At 35.8% G+C, this 24252-nt stretch overlaps 1 protein-coding gene across 1 annotated transcript in view; it reads left to right on the plus strand.

Moving 5' to 3' along the window:
- The window catches only part of ADAM23 (ADAM metallopeptidase domain 23), a 79550-nt gene that overhangs the window by 47028 nt on the left and 8270 nt on the right, over positions 1–24252 (plus strand). Inside the window, exons 16-28 of the mRNA XM_088058966.1 lie at positions 586–676; positions 2266–2314; positions 3781–3880; positions 5740–5811; positions 6578–6664; positions 6817–6897; positions 8366–8416; positions 8892–8955; positions 10195–10300; positions 11728–11847; positions 12826–12994; positions 14827–14938; positions 23060–23150. Coding sequence (XP_087915092.1) covers positions 586–676; positions 2266–2314; positions 3781–3880; positions 5740–5811; positions 6578–6664; positions 6817–6897; positions 8366–8416; positions 8892–8955; positions 10195–10300; positions 11728–11847; positions 12826–12994; positions 14827–14938; positions 23060–23150 — 1193 coding nt within the window. The remainder of the gene's footprint in view (positions 1–585; positions 677–2265; positions 2315–3780; positions 3881–5739; positions 5812–6577; positions 6665–6816; positions 6898–8365; positions 8417–8891; positions 8956–10194; positions 10301–11727; positions 11848–12825; positions 12995–14826; positions 14939–23059; positions 23151–24252) is intronic.

The following is a 24252-nucleotide window of genomic DNA, read 5'->3' on the forward strand; positions in this document are numbered from 1 at the left end:
CTTTTTAGCAAATATTTCTCCTGTCTGCATTATTCTCTTAAAAAGAACTTAAATTTGCTCTTATTATATTTGAGAGAAATTTAGACTCAAAAATCTCAGACAGGAGTATTTGAAATACAGCAGTGAATATCTTTGTCTTACCACTGTAAGACACTTGATCTTCTGAGGTACCAATGGCATATAATTCTTCCTGAAATTTTTAAACATTGAAATTAGAAAACAAATTGTCTCTGTGATTTTTCACTGTTGTTTTTTTTTTTACTCAGTGTAGTGTAAAATTGATAATGAAATTCTCCTGTTTTTACATGGGTTAAATCCTACTACTACAGAACTGTATTGCATATATATCAAATAGACTTCATTCTTTAGTTTAACCAGTGGGGAGAGATTGCCTGAGATTAGGAGAGGAATATTTTATCTGTTACGTACCTTATTGAGTTTATTTTCCTTATATACACACAGAACTGTGATTGACTGCACTGAATTATTGAAGTCAATGGTAAGCCAGGATGAGCCAGTGTAGTGTTCATTGCAATAACTAATGGGTTTTTGGTTTTTTATAATTGTGCTCCTCTTGGAATGCAGTATGGCCTCCCTTTGCCCATGGCCCAGGAACTAGCACAGAGTCTTGCTCAGAATCTTGGAATACAATGGGAGCCAGCTGCCAGGAAACCGAGTATGTACATGGTGTCTTTTGTCTTCCTTAGCTAAATATATAAACACTTCCTTTATTGTGTTTGAAAGAAATGCCAAAATGGCTGTAACTGTAGAATAAGAATTGCTGCTTTTGAAAATATATGTAGTGAAATTTCAGCTTCACCAAAATAAGAGCTGCCAGGTTAGCGACATTTTGCATGACCTCAGTGATGTCCTGTGTCGAGAAGTTAGATTCATCACAAAAATTCAAAGGTATATTAGTAAAAACAGCATTAATTTAATTTAGAATTCCTTTTCTCTCATAATGAAATCTGTATGTCCAATAGAACAATCACTGACTTCTTAAAATGCAAAAATACATGATTTAAAATTGAAGAAATGGTATGGAGTTGTAACCTAGTCCAGTGTGACATGTGCTCAACTTGTTACCTTGCTGATTCATGGCCAGACCAGATTTGTGTAGCTTTAACACATATAGAATGTTGTTACAAAAACTGCTGCAAAGCCCTTTTCAGGACTAAAGAAAATTGTTTGGTTTTTCACTTGAGTTTTGTAAGCAGCTTGGCTACCTTTTCTCTTTGTTTCCTCTTTAAAAACCTGAATGATAATATTGACTTTATTGCAGAATCACTTAAAAAATCTGTGAGTTAGGAAACCATGAGTAGGAATATTGTTTTGTAAAGCATTGCTTTTGAATTGTGTAAACTTACAAATTGCTAAAATATTTTCTATATCATTGTTTTTTGGTTACAGGTAGAACTGAGTTCAAACAATTTGGAAATCAGAATATTTTTTAACTGAAAGATAGAGGTTTCTGATGTGACAGCTTAATGCCCTTGTTTGGATGTCCTTTATAGAGATAGATTAACGAAAGACCTGGGGAGTGTAGAAATAACCATAAAAATAATCTCTGAATATTTTCCATAGAGAAACTCTGGATTTCCAGTAGAAACTAGAGTACATCTATCTTTGGTAGATCATTTTGATGAGTAGTTTGCAGCTTGTTTTACCAACTGTATAAGGTGCTGATCTTTTGTTTTTATGTTATGAATTTGGTCACTGTTGACTTACATGCTATAGCTGTAAGTAAACTGTAAATCCATTTTCATTCAACTACTTTTTCAAATGAATGTTTCATTGGCTGATTCACATATTACTGTTAATAATTTTATGCCAAAGGGAAAAAACCTGGCCTGTCCAGTAACAATCCTCTTTCAGGGTATTCTGTATTTTTAGGGATGAGAAAATGTGAATATTTAAAATCATCAATATTATGTGTACTGAACACAGCCTTGTGCTGCCTGTTTTGAGAGCATATAGAGAAGAACCTTGCCAACTATTTTTAGTTTTGTGTAATGCCTGAAGTTTTGTGTTGAGTCTTAAGAACCTGCAGATATGGTAATCTGAAAGTACCATATTTATTTAATGCATTAGTATGTCTTCAAGTGGGCTGGTTTCCTTTTTGGGGCTAGAGTTGTACAGCCAAGCAACCATCAAATCTTTGTATAATTAGTCAAGCTCCATTTTTATAGTGAGTACTTAATATTTATTGTAAGCATATTTATAACTTCTCTCCTTCTGTGTTGTATTTTGGTCTTGTCTGAGAAGAGTGTGACTGCACTGAATCCTGGGGTGGTTGCATCATGGAGGAAACAGGGTATGTCATACATATCAGTAATTGAGGACTCTGGAATGAGTTCATAGTTTACATTATGACAGAAATATTTATGCATTGAGTTTTATCCATGTGTTTTAGTGTTAATAAACAATAAACTAGAAACAGTTGGAACTCAATCCTTAGGTAAGTAAATGGTCAGTGAAGTCTGAAGGGGAAGCACACCTATATGGGAGGAATTTCATTGCCCTCTACCCTCACACACTACCAAAGATTTGTTTCGCTATACTGTAAGCAATTGATTAGAAAAGGATAACTTCTGAAATACAGAGGTTTGAGTCTTATAAATCACTTCCTGTCAGTATCTTTCTCACTGTGGAAGCTTTATTGCAAAAATCACAGAGAAAATTAGTTATAAATAAGACAGAAGGAGCTAAGTTTCTTTGTACGGTATTTGGAAATTGTCTCTTCAGTAGAGTTACTTTGTGGCTTCCCACTTGTAATTGTCAGCCACAGTATGAATGCAGCAGAAAATCATTGCATAAATTTGCTTCCGGAATCTGAGGTAAGGCATCGATCAGAATAAATACTGGCTTCCTTCCTATGGTGAACTCATCAAAGTATTGGTCTTGGGTAGAAGTATCAGAAGAAGAGGCTGTGGAATAAGCCTGTTTTGTAGAAAAGGTTAACAGTAAACAAAAGCCAGGAGCAGAGGATGGTCATGTAGAAGCTGAAAAAGGACTGACTGATGAAATGAGTGAATAATTAGCTGCATGTTAAAGCCTTTTAACTTAACTCCCTCAGTGTCAGGAGACAATTTTTCTATATGGAATAATTCAGTGGGGAAATAGCTTAGCAGCAGTGAGCTATTAAGAAAGGAATGGAGAACCTTCTTTATGGCATGGTTACCTGAATCTTTAATAGTGTGAATAGATCTCATTCCCAGATCTCAAAACATGACTAATAAACATATCAGACAATTTCTGAGTGAGAAATTACTAATAAACTACATTTTCAGTAGTTTGGGGAAATGATTGAGTTGAAGAAATATGAGAGAAATCTGTAACATCATGAACAAATGATTACTCTTTCTTCCAGTATAAGAACTAGGGAGACATGCAATGAGATTAGCAAATAAGACAGAACAAAATGGGATGAAATTGTTTGTCTGCCAGTCCGTATTAAGCTGTGAAACTTCTTGCTGTAGCATTTTCAAACCTTAGAGGATACTGGATTATGCATGCAATAGAAAGGGTGAATAGTTTAAAAGCTAGTTTTATACTGTACATTCATAAAGTAGAAATATAAAAAAAGCAAAATGTTTTAAAATTTTTCTTTTGTTTTGATTTTGTTGTTTGAGAATAAGACTCAGTTGTCATATTGTTGCACACAGTGGTTGTAAGAAACTGGGATTTACAGTATTTAAAAAATATTTTGGCCCCTTTGCCCCTTTCCAGTAGGTGGTGGTATTTCAAGGTGTTTACTCACCTAATTCTTTGCCATTTTAGGGTATACCATTCCAGGAAATTCTCCAAATGCAGCATTGCAGAATACAAAGAATTTTTACTTCGTGGGGGAGGTGCCTGTCTTTTTAACAGGCCAACAAAGGTAATAAATAAGTTGGTAGTCAGGACACCTGCTACACATTGTAACGAAAATGTTATAATTTCACTGACATCATCTGTTCCCAGATTTATTTAGATATCTATGTGGGTATTTTCTTGAGGTTGTAATTAGCTGTAATGTTTTAAATAGCATTTAAAAATAATATTGAGATAAATGCAACTTGTTTTCCATAGTGCTTAATAATCAAATAATGATAAATATCACTTTTGGCATAAATGCATTACTTATTAAGCTGGAATAGTGCAAAATAAATCCAGAAGTGAGGTCATAGTGTATGCTCCACCTACACTCAGTTTTTGGACTTTGTGTCTGAGGCTGTTTAAAAGGAATGCCAGTTACCACATTAGGAAATAGAAATCCATGGCTGATTTCATGTAGACAGCAGTAACTTTTGGTTATTCTCAGCGTTAGCTTCATTTCATTTCAAATGTACGTCTAGCACGCTCTATCTTTCATAGCTAGGTTTCCTAGTACATAGTACCACCTAGTACCTAGAAACCCTAGGTTTCCTTGTGCCATTGCCTTTTTGCCTAAAGACTTACCAAGGTCATAAATTTTCTAAGACAATGTTAGTCTGACATCCCTCTAAAGCTGAGCAGTATAAAAATATTCCATGTGGCTCTTTTTGCCAAGTAAGAGCAATCCAAAGCATTAATATTCTATTTAATCATAGTGTCAAACTGCTGTCCTTGTAGAATTTAATACCACACAAGGCTATTAGGTTGTTCTGTTTACTGTGCTATACCCTTTGGTGGACCATCACCTTGCACAATTAACTAAAAAAAATTTTGCTTGCTTGAGTGGTTTTGTATCTTTTCCCAGGGTAGCAATCTTTGCTTATAGAATAAGAATGCAAGAATTCTTACACAAAGGAGTAAGTATAGAAATAGAAAAACAGAACTTCAGCTTTTAGTGATAGTTGTCAATTTGAGTCAATTTGACAGAATAAAAATCTGATTTCATTTGTGTTGTATTACATGTTGTTTCATATCTTGATGATTCTCCACAGCTTTATTTCCACTAAGCCCATGCAGAAAGGTTTACTCACATCTTTCATCTGTTCACATTTTAACTTGTTAACTTCTAACATTAAACTGGAGATTCCTGATATTCTTATATGCTTTTTAAAGCAGAATTATATTGAAAACAGATGAGCTTCTTTCAAAATTATTTCTGTGGCAGGACTGAAAAGTATCTTTAATCAAAATTATGATATGTGAAACCACTATAGAATCTGCATCACCCTGAACTGCAGAATTTATTTGCATTTTATGTATTTGGTTCCAGGATTAGCTGTTTAATACTGTATCTGTATGTGGTTGTGTATAACTTAGTAGTAAGGCACACAGGACTTCCTTTTTGGCAGTATTTCTTTCTATTTATTATTTTCATGCACAAATATTGCACAGGAACAGACAGTAGATCATTGCAGAAAGCAAGTGTGGGTACTTGCACAAATCCCAAGAATGATATTTTGGACTGGTTTTTTGAAGGAATTACCAGAAAACTGGGAGTCCATGGAGCAGGAATGAAGTTCCAATGTCATCCCCTTAAATATTATTGCAGTGTCTCTCTATTTATTATGGTTTTCTGAGATCAGTATACTCCTAAAGAGGACCAGCATTCCTGTGATTTAGCTGTATGCCTTTCATGTCTGAAAAATTCTGATGAGAAGCACTTGAAAACCACATTGCCTTTCTGTCACCAAGGAATGGCACCTACATTGTCTGGGACAGCACATTTATATAATATAGCATTGCAGACGTGGGTTGTGTGTGACAAAGAGGTCACTTGACACTAGTTTTATTCTTACTTTGGGGTTGGGGGCTTTTTTCTTTCAGCTCTTTGAAGTCACTGAGTGTGGAAATGGATATGTAGAAGCAGGAGAAGAATGTGATTGCGGTTTCCGAATGGTAAGTAGAGGTTATGTATTACACTACAAGTCTTCCTGACAAAATTTATTAAGATAAATTGATTGGTAAGAGATGGGGGAAAGGTTATGGAAATGAATTTGTTTTGCCTGTTGTTTGGGAACAATTTTGTTAAAGGCCTGTGTTTAAAACACTTTTTCAAATGACAGTGAGTGCAAAGACAGGGTCCTCTGAACAGTTCCTGTTACACCAGTGACAAGATACAGCTGTTTCCCAGCAATGTTTGAGTTGCACTGGAGAAGTGCTTACCCCTTTGCTTTTCCTGGATAGCATATCTGGAGTGGGAGACTCCTTACTGTTACTTTGGAGACCAGTGCCTGTGTTCAGACAGAACAAGTAAACTGTTGTTTTCTTCTCTATTGCAGAAATACTCCAATAATGTTTTTTGCAAAAATCTGCTCTCTAGATTTGAGTCCTCATTTTCTAGTATTTAAATATAATTGCACCTGGAATTAGGTTGAGGGTTTTTTTTCTGCATTGAATATTATTGAACAAAGTAGCATAAATTTGGGATAGGCTTCAGAAAATGTGAATCCCTGTGTTGCTATAGCATTGTATGTCACTGTTGTCCCTTTAATATTTGAGTATTGCAAAGGCTTCTTCCAGCTACTAATTTCAAATCAACAGTGCTAAACTGAATCTTTTGTCTGCTGGTACATAATAGTTTGTTGTTGGAAAGATTGTGAGGAAAAAAAAAAAGTGCTTAAAATGGAAAACTAAACTTTTTGCTTAATTTTTTTTTTTTCAGGAATGCTATGCAGACTGCTGTAAGAAATGCTCTCTTTCCAATGGAGCTCATTGTAGTGATGGACCCTGCTGTAATACATCATGTCTCGTGAGTGTTGCTGCCACAAATCAATTGTTCTTTTCAGTTGTCCTTGGCAGTTATGTGTAGCCTGTTAAAGTTCAAAGTGTGTTTTAGGTAGAAGGAAAAGGAGCAGCTTATGTAGATGTATTTCTAATGCTGAAATGTTTATTATTTTCTAGTTTTTCCCACGAGGTTATGACTGTCGATACGCAGTGAATGAGTGTGACATTGCAGAGTTCTGCACTGGGGATTCTGGACAGGTATGTGTGCAGAAATGTTCTCTGCTTGCATTGCTAATATTTGTTTGAAGTCTTTTTTTTGTATTCATTTAACAGGAAAATTTTTATTAACAAACTGCACAGTCATATGCCCAAAATGATGATGTAATTATGAAGTGTAAACTCATGAAACAATAATCTAAGTGGACTCAAAAGTTGACTTCTCTAGGTTTATTTGTATTTTATAACTCTTGGGGTTTTGTGTATATTTGTGTCAAGCATCCTTCCTTACTCTTTGCCTGGTCTATAACTTAAATAATAAGAACAGCACAACTTAAGGCCATTTCCTCTCATCATTCATTTGTTACTTGAGCAGAAGAGGCTGACCTCTGTCTCTACAAGCTCCTTTCAGGGAGTTGTAGAGGGTGAGAAGGTCCCCTCTGAACTTCCTCTTGTCCAGGCTAAACAATCTCAGATCCCTCAATTACCCCTTGTAGGACTTGTGTAGTGTGTTATGTTTTCTAAGAGTGTGCACATGTATGAGAACTTTAAAAGTTGTGGATCTTACACATTTGTCCTGAAAACATTTGGCTAATATACTGAAAAATAGAGGAATAAACAGCAAACAAAATGTTGCACCTATTTGAGTTCTTATAAATAGTCAACATTCTGTACATTTTCCATTTTCACAGCAACTTTGATGCTTTAGATGACATATACTCCTTTTCAATATACTTCCTTTTCAACATTTTCAGTATTGAATGCTTATATGTTTATTCTCTTTACATATATATATATATATAATGTCAATTCTATAGACAAGTAGCTATTGCCAATATTTTATTATAAATCTTTTGCTCTGTGGATGTATCATTCTCAAGGAGAGAGAGAAGGGCTTTCTCAAGCTGCTCTCAGAGTATTGGCTAACACAGCCCAGTGCAGCAGCATACTCTTTCCAAATTTTCACAGGTCCCTTTGAGATGAGGAAAAACCTAAGAATGGTTTAAAATAAGTCCTTATCTTAGTAGTCTGAGGCTTCTGGATGGACCTAGTGACTTGCTTGTACGAAAGAATTTCCAGTGCCAAGGGAACATAACAATTAACATCATTAAACCCCCTGAAACTCTGGAAGCAATAGATTGGTAGGCTGTGACCAGGTGCTCCCCTCACTGTTGTAGTGGAACTGGAATGCATGTGGTGGTAGTGTTGCAAAAATGTCCCCAGCATTAGCTGCCAAATATCCTTTTCCTGAACACATTGGCTTTCATTTCGGCCCACCTCCTTCACCACTCCTAGGAATATTCAGGAAGTTATACTTGAACCTTGTATTTCATGGCTCAAGACATTAATTTTTTTCATTTCTCTTTGTAGCTATAAAGATTATTGCATTAATTATGTTTTCAACCTCTATATGTTGTACAATTTTCTTAAAAGCAGGAAAATTCCATATGTGATAATCTGATGTATTATTGCAGTATGCATGACTAAGAATATTCTTAATTTTTTTCAGTGTCCACCAAATCTTCATAAACAAGATGGGTATGCCTGTGATTCTAATCAGGTATGCAATGTTTTAAAACCCCTGTCCATCAGCAAACAGAAATCAACACATTCTTGTTTTGCTTTAGCATTGATTTTTTAAAATCTTGTATTCCATATTTCTTCATAAATTTTATCCTTTAAACATCAGTGTTGTTTGTGCTTTATGCACTCTATGTGCATAGTAATAATTTTTATTATGAGTGAAATCCACTTGGTATCTCTGCCTTTTTTATATGTAGATATTTTACCATGCTTCATGTTAATAAGTTCTTTACAACTATGTAAAAGTATAAAGCAACTCTTTAAATGTCAGTGTGTATTGGACACAAATTGGCTTTGTGATTCTGGGCCAAAATTTGTGCTTCATTTACCTAGTTCATGGAATCTGCATCCCAACACATGTGTGAAGAATGAAAATGAGACATTTGTTGTGGGAGGGGAAAGAGATGAAGTTGTTTTCAGTTCTCATTCCTAACATGTTGTGTTTTGTTTAGGGTCGTTGCTATAATGGTGAATGCAAGACAAGAGATAATCAGTGCAAATATATCTGGGGATCTAGTAGGTTTACTTTAACTACCTTAAATGTATTTTATTTCTTGTTCATTCCTGCCTTTACTTTGGATTTGTCGTATTTTTGGTTTTTGTTCTTGTCACTCCAAGTTTAAGTTTTCTGATCAGTAGAGTGAGTAGACTGTAGTGGGCGAATGGCTTGATTGTCAAGTGGAATTCTGCAACTGGGAGTGGTGTCAATGAGAGTGTTCTGGTGTGATGTGTAGGGCAGAAAATGCTGCTGGGGGGAGGGGGTTGAAGATTTTTTTGGGTATAGTTCAAAAACAGATGTTTTGGGGTTTTTTTTAATGACAATCACCAGTTCCATTATCCCATCAGTGGTTCATGCCAAAGCTGCTCCATCTTACCTCTCCTTCCTATACCATCCTCCAAGTCTGGAAAATTAGTACATTGGTGTGAACTTAAATATGCACAGTATGGATTTAAGTCCAGATGTATTGAGTTAAATAGAATTGCAATTGCAGTGGCCTTGGCTTGCAGCAGAGAGGGGCTGAATGTTCTATGTAATGACTTTGAGACAATTCAGCAGAGTAGAACTAGCAGGACATCCTGTGCTCTGGCATTTAGCGTGTTCTTGTGCACTTTGTCTAATCATAACTGCCACTGAGGCCACTCTGTCTTATTATTTTATCTTCCTCTATATAATTGTTGTGCTTTTCTATTTTTTTCTTTAGATTCATTTTTAGAAAAAACAAATGAGCTCATCAGTAAATAATTATGGGTTTAAAACCTATTAGTTCAGAATTTTACTCCTAAAAATAAGTAAAAATTATGCTTTGTTCAAGCTTGGTTTCCTGTGAACATCTGAAAAATAGGATAAAATCAACATTGAGTTGATGTCAGAACATATGCTTATCGTAAATGTCCTATATAAAATCTGAAATGCAGATCAGGAAAAATTGCAGTGAAAAACAACTAGATTAAATCTATGTGCAACTGTTGTGAGCAAAATCAGAACACAGATAAATTTCATATGCAGAATACAATACAGACAATGTGGAGGCTACTTGTAGAAGTCAGAGCATATTTTGAACCTGTCAGTAGGTATTTCAGTTTAGCCTGTTCTTCCTTTTAGTCACTGGGAAACACCATCTTTGTGCATACATCTGTATTTAAATTGATGTTTCATATTTAAAAAATACAGAGAATGGCTGCAATAAATTATGCAGGTTTCAAAGCTGTTATGTTGCTAGTGGTAAGCATGTTTCTTTTTTTTTTCATCAACAGAGTCTTCAGGATCTGACAAATTTTGTTATGAAAAGCTTAATACAGAAGGCACAACAAAAGGAAACTGTGGGAAGGATGGAGACCGATGGATTCAGTGCAGCAAACAGTAAGTTTAGTTTGGTAGAGATTATTTGTAATTTAAATAGATTGATAATGGTTTAATATTGTCTACTACTTTTTCATGCATGTTTCAGCAGCTTGTTTTGCATTATTTTGAATCTTCTTTCCCTCATTAGGTTTGCTATTAGAAAAAGCTGCACTCTGATAAATCTGAGTGACTCAGCAACACGCTTGTAAAGGATTCTAGATTTTCAGATAAATATACTGTGACTTCAGTTATTTCAGAGTAGCTGAGGGACGAGACAGCAAAAAGTCACAAGTTCATAACATTAGAACCTCTGCCTTGCCAGGGGTAAATTAGGCTGCAAATAACCCACACTCTGTTCACTTGCTCTGGGACTGACACCACATTATTCAAGTTTGTGCCAACCTTCAGAGAGGACCATTAGACATTTGGCTTCTATAGGGAAAAGGCCTAATTCATTTCCATGTGATCATTACTAGATGAATATTTTATTAGATGCACTTTTCAGGTTAATGATGATTAGTAGATAGACTTAAATTTTCTCCTGCTTTACTTCTGTTTTGTCATTTTTAATTACGTACATACAAATTTCAGTTTTGGAATAGCGTTTTCCTTCTTTGAATATTTGATGCTTGTATAGTGGCTTTTTTATTATTAGTTTTCAGATAGAATCATAAGGAGTTGTTTCATGGATTTTTTAATATTTAGATGAGGATAATGTGTTCTAATGTGTGTATGTTAAACCCCTAATTTCTATAAAAGCTTTCCTTTGTTGGTAGAGAGATGCAGGCCAGTGATCTGTCTGAAGGGCTATTTACCGTTTTTTTCACTTTTAACAAAGTCAATTTCCAGCATTCATCCAGCTGCTAAGTCCTGTGACTTAGGACCATCAGTATTAGCTGATAACCTTCTATTGAAGATATAAAGTACATGTTGTATATGTTATATAAATATCTATTTAAATATGTGGAGATATAAAATGACATTAAAAAAAGTAGATTCTTTACCAAAACTTGGGCACACACAACTGCACACTAAAAATTGTTATGGTTCTGTTGTCCTGCAGGGGAAGTAAAATGATATGAAAGTTTCAAACTTGACATTAATGTAGGGTGTGTAAGCTGCCAGAGAGAGGGAAAAGCAATTCAGCCTAACATGACAAAGCTTTCTACAGTTTAGCTCCTCTTACTTGTACTGGATTGTTCTTAGAGCACAGATACATTCTGTGCTCATGTGAGCATTCACTGGTGCATTGGAATAAACGAAGACTTATCTCTGCCTCTTGTCATTTAAATAAAATTTTATTTCCAGGCTTGCACTCTGAAAGTCTATCATGTGGCTTCTGGTAATATATTACTGTGATCAGCAGCACCATTGCCAGACTTGCTTTTTGTAACTTTACCTCATATTATTCCAGTAATATTTTAATTTATGTTTTCATTTTCCAGTGATGTTTTCTGTGGCTTTTTGCTCTGTACTAATCTTACTAGAGTTCCACGAGTTGGTCAAGTTCAAGGAGAAATTATCCCAAATTCTTTTTATCATCAAGGACGCATAGTGGACTGCAGGTAAAAGATAATGCAGTATTCCAACATGATTTATCTCTGTCAAAACCATTTCAATTAAGATAGACATAAATGTGAATTTCTGTGAATTTTAGGTAATTGCAGGAAAATCATTATACTGAGTGGTATTTCTTTTGATTTAAAAAAAAATAAAAAATCCATAAACTATGAAAAGTGTAATATTCCACATTTAAAGAGTGTAAGACATGGGTTATACACCTGAATCTTCTGCTTGATCCCTCTAATAGCAGAACTTCACAGTCAGAGCTTTATGCTCAGCATTATGTTTCTCTGTGGGGTGGAGAAAGTGTGATTGCCAAAGACCAGTATTTTAAATATAATGACTTTGAGTATTAAATACTCAAAGAAGCAGCTGTAGTGAAGTGAAGGCTGAGAGAAAGGAAACTGCAGAGTTGTGGCAAGATAAGATGTTCAGCTACAGTTCAGTTAAAGAATAGGTAAATGAGTTTCAGTCTGCTGCACTACTAGGTCTGTGCACAATACTGGGGTTTGTATTTGGAAGACATTGACAACATTGCTGTCACCTTAAGAATGCCCTCTTACATAGTTGGGTCCTGAGTGAACAGTGATTCTTAATTCTCGCATTATTCCACTAGTGTTTTTATTTAAATCACATGGGAAGTTAGTTTTTTAGTATTTTTTCTAGCAATAGTATTTCACACCATTTGGGAAAAAAAAAAAAAGAAAAAAAGCGTGGTCTGTCAGAGATTTCAAAAACTCCAAAGCCTAAGGTGCCTTTCTTGAGTATTTTAGCCCTAATTTAGATTTATTTTTATTTTGACAACTGGAACACGTTGTCATTGCTGTGGACAGACAGAAAAACTGGGTTTGTTCAGTCTATCTGAATGCTTAAATGACAGAAAGGTATGAGGCTTCTAGTGTCTACACTGACATGCTTTTAATATTTTGAGAAGATTCCAGTCATAATACTAATACTATCTTAAAACTTATTTCTTCTAGTGGTGCTCATGTTCTCTTAGATGATGATACAGATTTAGGTTATGTGGAGGATGGAGCTCCATGTGGACCTCAGATGATGTGTCTGGACAAAAAGTGCCTGCCAATTCAGTCCTTGAACATAAGCAGCTGTCCCATTGGTTCCAATGGAAAAGTCTGTTCTGGTCATGGGGTGAGTCTGTAGTGGGAATCAGCAGCTCAGCTTCCCCAGCTCTCTCTGCTCTGCTCTACTTGGTCCTAAAACCTGAGAGTCTTCCTGAGACCTTTTGATCACAAATGTTGGATTCAGGGGAAGACTGCCATTTTGCGATGCCTAAAAACAATTTTAGAAAGAAAAGTTCTCAAACTGGTTCTGCAATTAGATACAAAGAGCTGGCTTTGTTAGTAGCAAGAAGGACCTTTGACATTAGTTATTGTAAGGACTTCTGTAATGTACTACCCATATTTCAAGCTACTTGCCATCTTCAATTAAACCTTTTCCTGCACACTAGCACCTTTATAAAAGTTGGTCTTGTGTTCATAGGTTTATAGCCCATGGCTTAAATAATTAAAATTCCAAACTGTGGGTCCTCAGCAGAGAGGGAGCTCTTGAACAGCTCCAAACAGTTCTGGAACAGCTCCAAAGTGTATCATTTTACATTCAGGCATGTTATGTTCTGTTATTCTACCCATAAAATAATTTGTCTAAGATGTTAGGTCTGTTTTGATGAACAGATCACCATTTTAAATACCAATAAAACCTTTCCACTGTGGCATTCAGTGAGAGTAACACTTGCCTAAAGGGCTAGGCTTTGTACAAGAAAGGTCTTATTTCTTCTTGTTGTCTATACTTGAATATGAAATTGGATGTTTCAAAGTAGAGGGTTAGGTTCAAAATCAAGAAGAAAAATTTTAAAATTGGAAAGTCAAGTATCTAGGAGATTAGAAACCATCTTGGTACTTTTTGCGAGTGTCATGAAGGGTGAGTGAACTATCATACCTGTTCTGTTTTGGACTATTACAATTCCTAATTTTAAAAGAGTATTTCAGTTGATCAAACCTGCCATAAAATGTGTTTATCTTCAACTTCTTAGGTAAGATTCTCCAGTGACTGCTTCTTAAAAGCAGAGCATGATAAAAGTTGAATTAAAAAATCACATGTGCTACTTAGAATCATTTGTGGGTAGGTTGTTTCCTGGGTTTTTTCACATTATGTTCCAGCGTCCAAAAGACATTATTAGCTGTTTGTCTAATGATTAACTTAATTTCTAGTTCTATAATCAAAACTTCATTCTTTGTCTGTTTCTTGTGTCATGCTTTTTTCCACAGTAACCTCTTCTAGCAACACCATTCCATGCTCTTTTTCATATGGAAAGTTTATAGCTATTAACTCTTAGTATAGATTTGATGGTTGAGGTTTTGTCCACTGGATAGGGTTTTTTTGTATCTAATAAATATACTGCCAATTTTAAAGTGCTAAGTCCTTTTTTAGAGGTCATTCAGCTAAATGTAAACTTAGGAAGAACTGTTCCCTCTCTTTTAGAAGCCAGACAAGCATTCCTTATTGCTGCTCAGGAAAAATGCTGACAAAACCAATGAAAACGTATCGACTTTGTTTTACATGGGAGCAAGCTATATGGGAGAGGTTGGAAAATGTAACGAGGTCTTAAACCTTTTCAAAGACAAATGTTTGTATCCCATATGGGCATCCAGGCTCAAAGTCCAGGTAGCTGGCTGATGAAGATCTAACTAGTCTAGCTAAATTGCTGTTATTTTTCACAGCCTGTGCAGGTGTGTAGTGCCAGTGATGATAGAACCAGTACTACTTCTCCTAGTGTGTGAGAGTATTAGGAGGGTTAAGGCAAACTTCCAGGAGTGTTATGTAAGTGCTATTGTTGCAATATATAAATAGGTAAGTTTTATACCGTTAATTAAATGTCTAATTGCATGTTAAATAAATGCAGTGTGACATGCTAATAAAATGGTAGTTAAAAAGTAACTGCTGTAACTTATTTTTCTTTCCAGGTTTGTAGTAATGAAGCCACTTGCATTTGTAATTTCTCCTGGGCTGGGACAGACTGCAGCATTGATGATCCTGTCAGGGATACTGGTGGCAAGAAGGATGAAGGACCCAAGGGTTTGTGTTTTGTTTCAGTTTTTGTGTTCTTTTAAGTATTTATGATGTTTTTTCTGCTGATATATGGTAGCAGAATTAGTATATAAAAAGCAAATACTTTTGTACAGCTGTGTGTAGACCCAGAGAGTAAAATTCTGCTTCATGTAGAGGAAGTAGGTTTTTCTACTTTGAGAACTGATAAAACTTTTACTTTTCTAATATAAATTTGGGGAAGATTTCAACAGGTAATGATTTTCCTTTGTCCCTTATTCTCTATTTTTTAATGATCATTTTTGTTGTGATTGGAATCTGACTTAGTGTAGCTCTTATTTTTTTATGATAATTGAATATTTATATTTTACTAGAGATTTTCAGTTTTCTTAGTCAACTAATTCAGAGTGGCACAAAAAAGGGAAAAGTGGAATGTCCCTGGTAAAATCAGATTCCTTGAAATCATGTTGCAATACAAGAAAAAAAGATTTTTGAGAACTTAAATTATTCTTACAATCAGTGTTGCTTGTTCTTATGTACTTGGTACAAATTTCAAGTACATATAAAGTGCAAATACAAAGAAGAGGAGGTATTGAGAAAGTAATACAAAAGTTTTTTCGAAGAGGAAGGAAAGTATTTGAGTTTCTCTTTGACTCCTCTGCCAAAGAATACCTGGATATCTTCAGACTTGTGCTGTCCAGTTTTTAATGTCTTTCCTGTCATCAGGGCACTGTTCTACATCAGACTATATTCATCCAGTCTTATGCATTTACAGACAAAGTTGCCAGTTCCAGGTTCTTTGGCTCCATTTGCAAGGCAGATAGAGAAAAGACTTGTTCAAAAATGTAGTCCTGAGGACTCAGACTCTAACTGATGACACTAAAAGTACCAAGGTTTCAAGGAAGGACAGGATTTAGGTATGTCCCTCTGGAATTGCACTACGTCTGTCTTGTGTGCCTTTTTCTGTTACACTTTAGCAGAATGGTTCCAGTAGACCTTTGCCAACAACTGTTTTGAAGAGATCATCTTGAAACAAATTACTGTTGTGATGGAGGCTCCATAGACCAGTCCAGATTTGTATATGGAATCTGTGCAGGTGCTTTCTGGACTCACAATCCCAACGCTGTTCAGTGTAGAGCTGCCTGGTTTGTACTCTGCCTTACAAACCACTTATCGTTCCGTTTCCTCTGAAAACCTTCCTGACAGTGGAATGCTGCTTAAATGGTCTTAAAAAAGAATAAATTATGGAGACCAACACTACAGAGCTGTTCAGTTCTTTGTGTGTGTGGATGAGGAGAGAAGGATTTACAGCTGTGACACTGTGAGCGCATGAATTTTACTTTGTTCATTTCCAAATCTGGTAGGTAAGAAATGATTCCCTCCTCTGTGAAAAGGTCTATAGGAAGGGTAACAGAAGGTACACTTATCTTTGATAAATTACTGTAAGTCAGATTTACTCATCTAATTCAGAATGGATGTACCTTTGTGAAAATTAATACATGAACATTGAAATATTCTGCAGAAAAGCCTTAAATTAATAGTATGTGCATGGATTTCTGCCAGCAGGTACAGGCAAAGTTTAGACTGCATTTTCAGTGGAGTCCTCTGCAAAACGGCAGACTGTGCTTTTGTTCAAGGTGGCTCAATGATCTCAAAAGATAGATTATTTTTCTTATGGTGTTACAGTAATTTACTAATTTTCAATCATCTAGAAGTGAATTTAGGAGGCTGAACACTATGTTCTCTTTCTGTGTGCTTATAGAGGAATTCCTTTGTGAGAAGATTTCAGAAGAGTACAGTAGTGCTTTTCATTGTCGTAACAACCCAACATACCCAAGAATAGCTTCCATTAAGTTTTTATCCCGTATTATTCCCTATGGCATAAGCCAGTTTACAAGTCTAAGACAGAAACCAAAATACTTGTTTTTCCTTGGCCATAAGGTTGGAGGAAGTGAAACACTCATGATGTGAAAATTCATCTAATAGGTTTATGATTTTTCACACTAAAACTCCAAGTATTTTTCTTGTTACAATTAGAACATGTATAGTTAGGGACTGTTGCTATTTATTTATGTATTATGATAATTGACAATTGACTGCTATTCTGCTGTACTTTTCAGACTTTTCCATCATCCATCAATTGATGTTTGGCTCCATTCTCTATTTCAGGATAAAAAATCTGTGGTCCTTTATTATGTTGCTATTAATTAATACAAGACTCTTGAATTACTCTAAACTCAGCAACCTACTGTATCCTGTACTACCAGATGTACACAGCATTTAGCAGTTTGGGGAACACAAAGAGTTCTTGCTGTTTGTTTTTGGTTACTGCAGAAACTTTGAATTACTTCAGAGTGTGGGTTAGCAGTTTTGAAGTCAGTGGAACTCCATCTACACATGAGATTATTCTTTGCAGTTTAATTTGCAGAATTAGGCCTTTATTTGACTAGTGGAGTAGTATTTATTTTAGTATAGAACTTATGTCTCAAGTGTGTGCGTGTGTGTGTTTGTGTGTGTATATTTATGAAACAGGAAAAAAATTCCCAAAATATTTGAAAACAATTCACTCAGCATGGAGTCTATAAAATCTTTTCCCTAGGTTCCCATTTGACAGGGAATTCAGCTCCTTGCTTATGACTTGTGACTCAATGAATCTATCAAACTTTTAATTTCTAACATAGGAGATGTACAGAATTTTTCCCTCAAAAGAATTCCCCTAAGGATTAAAAATTAGGCCTCAATGTCTTGAGAGACTATCCGAACATATCAAAATCTCTAGGGTGTTACCTGAAGCATGTTTCTAGGGTAGGTTTTGCTTTTAAAAGGCGTTACCTGGTTTTAGGTCATATAGATAAACACAGTCCTATTGATAAATGCAGTAAAAAACCAAAATATTACTAATTAGTAAAGGAATTGATTTAAAAATTGTTTTTGTTTTTTTTTATTTTGAGGTGGAATTGTTTCCAAACAATGTTTTCATTTTCTTAATTATGCTGTGGATACAGTAAGTTTCTGGTGATCAAAAAGGAAGTTTTCTTATTGGCAATTTATTTACCTTTTGGCTGTTTTAAAAAAGCAGTAGGTTGAGGATGTTCCCTTTTAGAGTAAATAATAGAATCACAAGCTGAAAGGAATTTACAGGAAAACTTTTCATTGAAATATTTGCAAGCATTCAAAGAAAACTGAATAGACCTCATTTCACAGTTTTTAAAGCTATGTTATTTGGTAAACGAAGGTTTGTGAGGAGATTTGAATTGTTTATCCAACAGTGAATTATATCCTAAAGTATTCCTTTGAGGAATTATTTCATGTTTTCATTTCAGACATATGTGCGATGATTTCCTGAAAAATTCTTCCCTTTTCCCTCCACACAGTGAGCATGGCCGCTAACAGGCTAATAGGTGCAGTGGCAGGGACCATACTGGCCTTGGGGGTGATTTTTGGAGGCACAGGGTGGGGAATAGAGTAAGCACTTTTCTTAGTTTGAGTTCTCTGTCTGGTGCCTTAGTGTGTGAGGTAACCGTATGCACCTGAGCCCTCTGTGTTGCCCCTTAGCTTTGTCCTGTGGTGATCGTATTTGTCGTGTGATTTGACTGTGTCTGTGTCACGTGGTTTGCTCATGCAGTGTTGAACCTTCTCCTGTCTGGGATAATGTGGGGCATAAAACAAAAAGTTTGTGAATTTTTACATTGTCACCATAAAATGAAATGTCTGAATGTTTCCATTACACCAAATTACCAAAAAAAGCAAACAAACAAAAAAAAACCAAAAAACAAAACAAACCAAAAAAAGAAGAAAGGAAAAGGAGAAAAAATGGAATTTCTTGATTATTTTTCTAAATGGACTGAGTAATGTGAACTGTTTCATTACATGCAGGGCTTTCAGTCTAATGATCAAGCTAGGCAGATGAAAGCTGATGATAGTCATACGGACAGGTAGTTTTACAATAAAGCTTCTGAAGGTTCTGTTGCTAGGATTCTGTTACCTCAAGATAGCACTGTGCTGGAGAGTAGTATTCATATATAAAGAATATGTATGAGAAATTGTTATTGTCTTTTCATAGTTCTAGGAAATGGTAATCCTAAGTGTTATCCCAAGACCTCAATTTTAACAATGGCTATGATTTATATAACTTTGTGTTTATGTATATATGCACATATAAAAAGGCCCATGTAAGAGCTGTCTTCATTTTGCATTCACTGTGCAAACTACAGATGCTATGACTGCTATTTTGCTGCTCTGAGATTTCCAACTTCTCTGTGTTTCTAGTGCTATATATGACACCTGGCAAATGACAGTGGCACCTCTCTCAAGGGGGACTCATTAGCAGGAGAGTCTGTGATTTCCAATCACAGCTGAGTGCAAAGGCATTCACACACAATTCTAGTCCAGTGAGGCAGCACTTTGTGTGTCTGAGTCTGCAGCCCTAGGAACCTGTCCTTACATGAAACTGATCCAAGATTCTCAGAAGAGACTTTGTGTTCACAGAGGACAATTACTAGAAAACATATAGAAGGAAGAAGGTAATAGGTCATTTCCTCTAGAAAGATCAGATCTGTGTTTTACTGGTAGCTTTTACAACGGCTTGCTAAAAACTGAAGAAAAACTGTGGAAGTTGTAGAGATTTGGGGGACAAATTCTGGAGCAGAAAATTTACCTACAAGTTGAGGACTACTTGCCTTTTGCTTACATTCTGCCTTGTTCCCTTCTGTTTGTCTCTTCCCTCACCTGCTGTCTCAAACCACTCAGCTCTGACCAGTGTCCCTGACCATTTGTTTTTGCTGCTGTATCCTTCTGTACCAATGCCAGCTTTTCTTCATCTCTCCTCTGCTTTTATTGCTCACTACCTGACTCATTCTTTTTGTTTGTCTTCATTATTTTTTCTTACATCTCATATTTCTCTGTCCTCTGGTTTCTTCTATAAATGTGCATTCAAGGCAAGCCACTGCTGTGTTTTGTTGGTTATAGAAAGCACGTAGGGAATGCAAATTCCCTCTCTGTTCCCAGTGCCCTTCAGGCCCTGCTGGCCTTCACTGTTCGTGGCTGCATGGGAGGCTGTGATCACCACAACCTGATGCCAGGATCTGTCCTTCCTCCTCCCTCGCCACTTCACTTGCAAATTGTAAATGCTTGTTCAAAGTGCTGAAATAACTTTAATTACTTAATGCTTTATGAACTTATTTCAGGAATCATGGGGGATAAAATAGTGCAGTAGGTCTTTTTCCAGGTTTCATACCAAAACGGATACTTAGCTTTGATAACTTAACAAAACCAAAGGATTTGGCTGGCAAGAAATACATCAGATCACCAGCACTGCTGTTACCTGCAGGAGAGTCTGCAGTAAACTTGCCTTTTCTAATACTGGCAGAGTTTCAAATGGTGTGTATTAGTTTTTGTAGGATCTATTTGATGATGATGAAGATTTAGGGAATACTCTAAAATCTACTGAAGTTACAGGTGTGTTCTGCTTTAACATCTTCAGTAGCATTTGTATCAGGGTCCTGAAAGATAGCCAGGGATGGTAGGATAGCCATGCCAGAGGCAGTGTCCTTGCAGGAAAAGGTGTGCCAGGCAGTTATCTGCAGGAGCTTCCTCCTGATAAATTTGTCTGCAGGTTACAGCAATAGTGTGGCAGAAAGAACAAAGGTACCAAAGTGTTCCCTCCTGTGATAGTCTGGATGGAAAATGATCCTGCAGTATGGTGGTTATTAAAACCTTCCTCTTACTTCTGGTTTGTCAAGCATCTGAGTGCCGTGACTAGAGAGGCTTATTGAGCTGAAACATAGGGATTTTTATTTTTCTTCATAAATGCCCCTTTACTGGTAGCAAAATTCTTGTTTATTAATAATACAATTTATTTGGTAATGCTTAGTAAAACATAAGGCATAGATCCTTACAGTAAGGTACAACACATGAAAGTAATCTCTTTCTCAGTACTTTTAAGACAAACTGTGTCCATAAAATGGCTTATCAGTGATCCTCTTAGATCTCTGTATTTTGAAACTGGGATTCAACAGTTGGAGTACTCCAGTCTCTTAAATAAGTGGTTGCTGTTTAGTCATATTACCTATTCTACAAGCTTGATTTTTTTTATATTTGTCCTTTTCTATTAACTGACCATAATTGTTTTATATATTATCTTTTGTTTAAAATGATTGAATTCTTTTATATTTATAGTAAATAAAACCAATACTGATTTACTTTTGAAAGAGTAAACTGCTGTTTGGTGATTAGATGTGCACCATTAAATCGATACACATCCCTGGGCACTTAACAACCATGGAACATAGTGAGGAGAGGGATGTAAAAGGTGGTGATTTGGCACATCTTTATCTAATTTATGACTGGTACTATCAATTAATCATTGTACCTCTCTTGTGAGAAGATGGCATTCTATAGCTAGAAAGAAATTGGCTTAAGCCTTGTAAAATGCTAATGAAATTACAGATAAATCACTTGCTGTGTTTTGAGTCATTTGTTCTGTGAGATCATTTGATGAAATCCAGAGTAAGCCATAGATCTCAGTCAGATATGGTAGCTCATTAGGCTGCTGTTGCTAGCAAGCCTTAATTGGAACCACAATGCCTGCAGGATGGCACTTACCCTCCACCATGCTTACTCCTGTTAATTTGAGTCAGGTGTGGCTTAAAGGTAAGTCCAAATAAGATACGTTCTTCCAAATTGTGCAAAATTACCTTTTGATTTGTGTTGGTAAATTTGTGCACTGTTCATCTGTAAAGCTCACTATATTTTTCTTCAGTCCGAGTATTTTATTCATATTCCAGCATACTTTTTGTGTAGGAACTGCAGGAAGCAATTTTTAAAACTTTTTAAAAAAGTTTTTCTTTTGGCTAATCAGAATCTCCAGAAGCGCTGAGGTGACAAACATGTAGTGGAGGCAGTAAAGTTAAGTGGCCACAGTAAATTTTAAACCTTAGGGTAAGTGCTTATTGCAGTGTGTGGGGCTGGGCAGGAGGTTTTGTGATACTGACCTAATAGCTTAAAACTATCAGTTGTTGCAGCTGCCCTTGCTCTTTCTTTTCTGCTCTCTGGCTGCTCCTCTCTCTTCCTCATGTTAGCTGTGTGACAGTTTTCCAAACTCAGTTTCAGAATAATTAATTAGGAAATTCCAATTGCTTTGTAAAAATGTTGGTTTTGGGAGAGTGGGATGGGAGGTAAGAATTGTTTTTGAAGGCTATTCCTGAATATGTAAATGGTTAAATAAAAAATATGTGAGATGCTGCAGAAGAATTGAGTTGCTTTCATTTTGCCTTGAATTCAGATGCAATGTTTTACATCAAAGACTGCAAGAGGAAGTTTTTGTACAGAGCAAACGTTACTAAAGCCTATTGTCAGTTTTCCTCTGTCCTGTGTAAACAGAGCACTTAAGGGTCAATTATTAATATCTTATTTAGGTGTTCTCTTGCCCTTTTCAGAAAATTGCACGAACATATTTTGTGCTGCTTCTTTTTGTTGCTCTTTTTTTCTGCTCCACCCTTCCCCATTCTGTTGTTCAGTAGCTTCTTGAGGTTTATGAAGAGATGCTTTGATGTTTGGAAAGCTCAGTGGAAATAGACTTTTATTTCAACTGTCATTCTCTATTATATAATCCTTTGCTTTTGTCAAACAATTGTAAATTTAGCATTGATGTAACTGTAGGGAGTCTGGACTCTGATGAGTAAGTGGTGGTAGACACTCTCAGCTCAAATTAAAATATCTACACCTTTCAGGAGCTCCATGAAAAAAGAGAGGGGTTTTTGATTTTTTTATTTCTCATTTTCTGTAGTCTTAAAACATACAGCAGTCATACTTTTCCCTCTAAGATAAGGAATTATTCACAACTATCTTAGTGTCCTCAGCTGACTGTTCATGCAGCAGGTAATGGAGTAAGTTACAATGGAATTCACTGTCTAATACCAGGTTTTTATCAATGGTAGAAGTCAGCATAGCACAATGCAGAGACCAACAGCTTTGTTTGTTCCTATTGTTAAAGAAAAATAAGTTAAGTTGGCCTTGTTGAGACTGTCTAGAGGCATCACCTTGTGTGCTGTCTGTATGCCCTGAATTGTCTGACTACCCTTCAGATGCTTCACATAATGTGAATAAAGTCATTGGTTCTTATGTCTGTCTTACCCTAATCCTTTATCACAGGTCCTAGTGCCACCAATCTTATAATAGGCTCCATCGCTGGTGCCATCCTGGTAGCAGCTATTGTCCTTGGGGGGACAGGATGGGGCTTTAAGTAAGCAATGCCGCATGTCTTCTCTTTGGTGGCTCTGGCATTTCTATTTCTTGCTTATATCACTAAATTTTGAGTTCCTGCTACAAGAGTTCCCCAGACTCTAACAAACGGCTTTAAACAAGAAAAGCAATTACACATGCAGTAAACAAGCGGAGGAAATGAATTTGAAAAGAGCAAATGTTACCAGGGTGCAAAGTTGAACAACAATAAAAGAATTAGGTGAATTCATGAAAATTAAATTAACACTTAAGGAACAAGGTCTTTTTTCACCTCCATTCAGTGGCATTGTTCTCAGAAGCTGATTACATTGGTTAAAAAGCCCCCAAAAGATACGTGTCTTATTTTGAATGTAGTAGTACTTTCAAACTGCTCAACTTTTTGACAAATGAGCAATGTTGTGTAAATGATCAGGTGGAAGGAGCAGAGTAGTTTTCAGGAACAACTGTGTTGACTCAGGAATAGCAGACCTAACTTGTTTGTGGTTACTGTTTTAATTACTATTATTATTGATACACAATTAAAAAAACAAAGCAAATTCAGGTTCAGAGAGACCATTTTGAAATCTTGAGCTTTCTCCTGAAAGATGAAAGCATTTCTCTCCCAATTCTAGTTTGATGTGTTTTGTAACTATGAACTAGCAGATTAGTCATTCCACTTGGGACTGTTAAAAGAAACAGAGTCTTGTACAAAGGTACTTAATTCCTACCCTTTTTGTAGTGTCCATTCTGCCCATTTGTATGGTCTGTATTTGGTAAAAAAAGATCTCCTTTTAGAATCAGTGTTTATAACCTAACAGATCATGGAAGTAATTAAGTACAAGTGATTTCTCATGGTATTTAAAGTTGTTTCTTTTCAATAACACGAATCAAGGTTAAGCCATAATGCAACAATAAGCCATAATTCTTCAAGGAGAATAAGTAATAGTAATAATAATAATTCAAAGAACATTTTCTATGGGCTCTACTCATATTTCATGTCAAAGTTTGTGAAGAAAAAAATGATTAAGGCAGTTATCAAAGTAGAATCTAGTGATAAGGTCTAATTTATCTTGTTATTCACTTTCAAAGGCCACCTGAAAATGTTTTACTTCTGGTTTATACTC

The sequence above is a fragment of the Pseudopodoces humilis genome, chromosome 8 (genome assembly GCF_049639895.1).
Source record: "Pseudopodoces humilis isolate 2021_Gansu_Grassland_sample_001 chromosome 8, ASM4963989v1, whole genome shotgun sequence".
Taxonomy (NCBI): Eukaryota; Metazoa; Chordata; class Aves; order Passeriformes; family Paridae; genus Pseudopodoces; species Pseudopodoces humilis.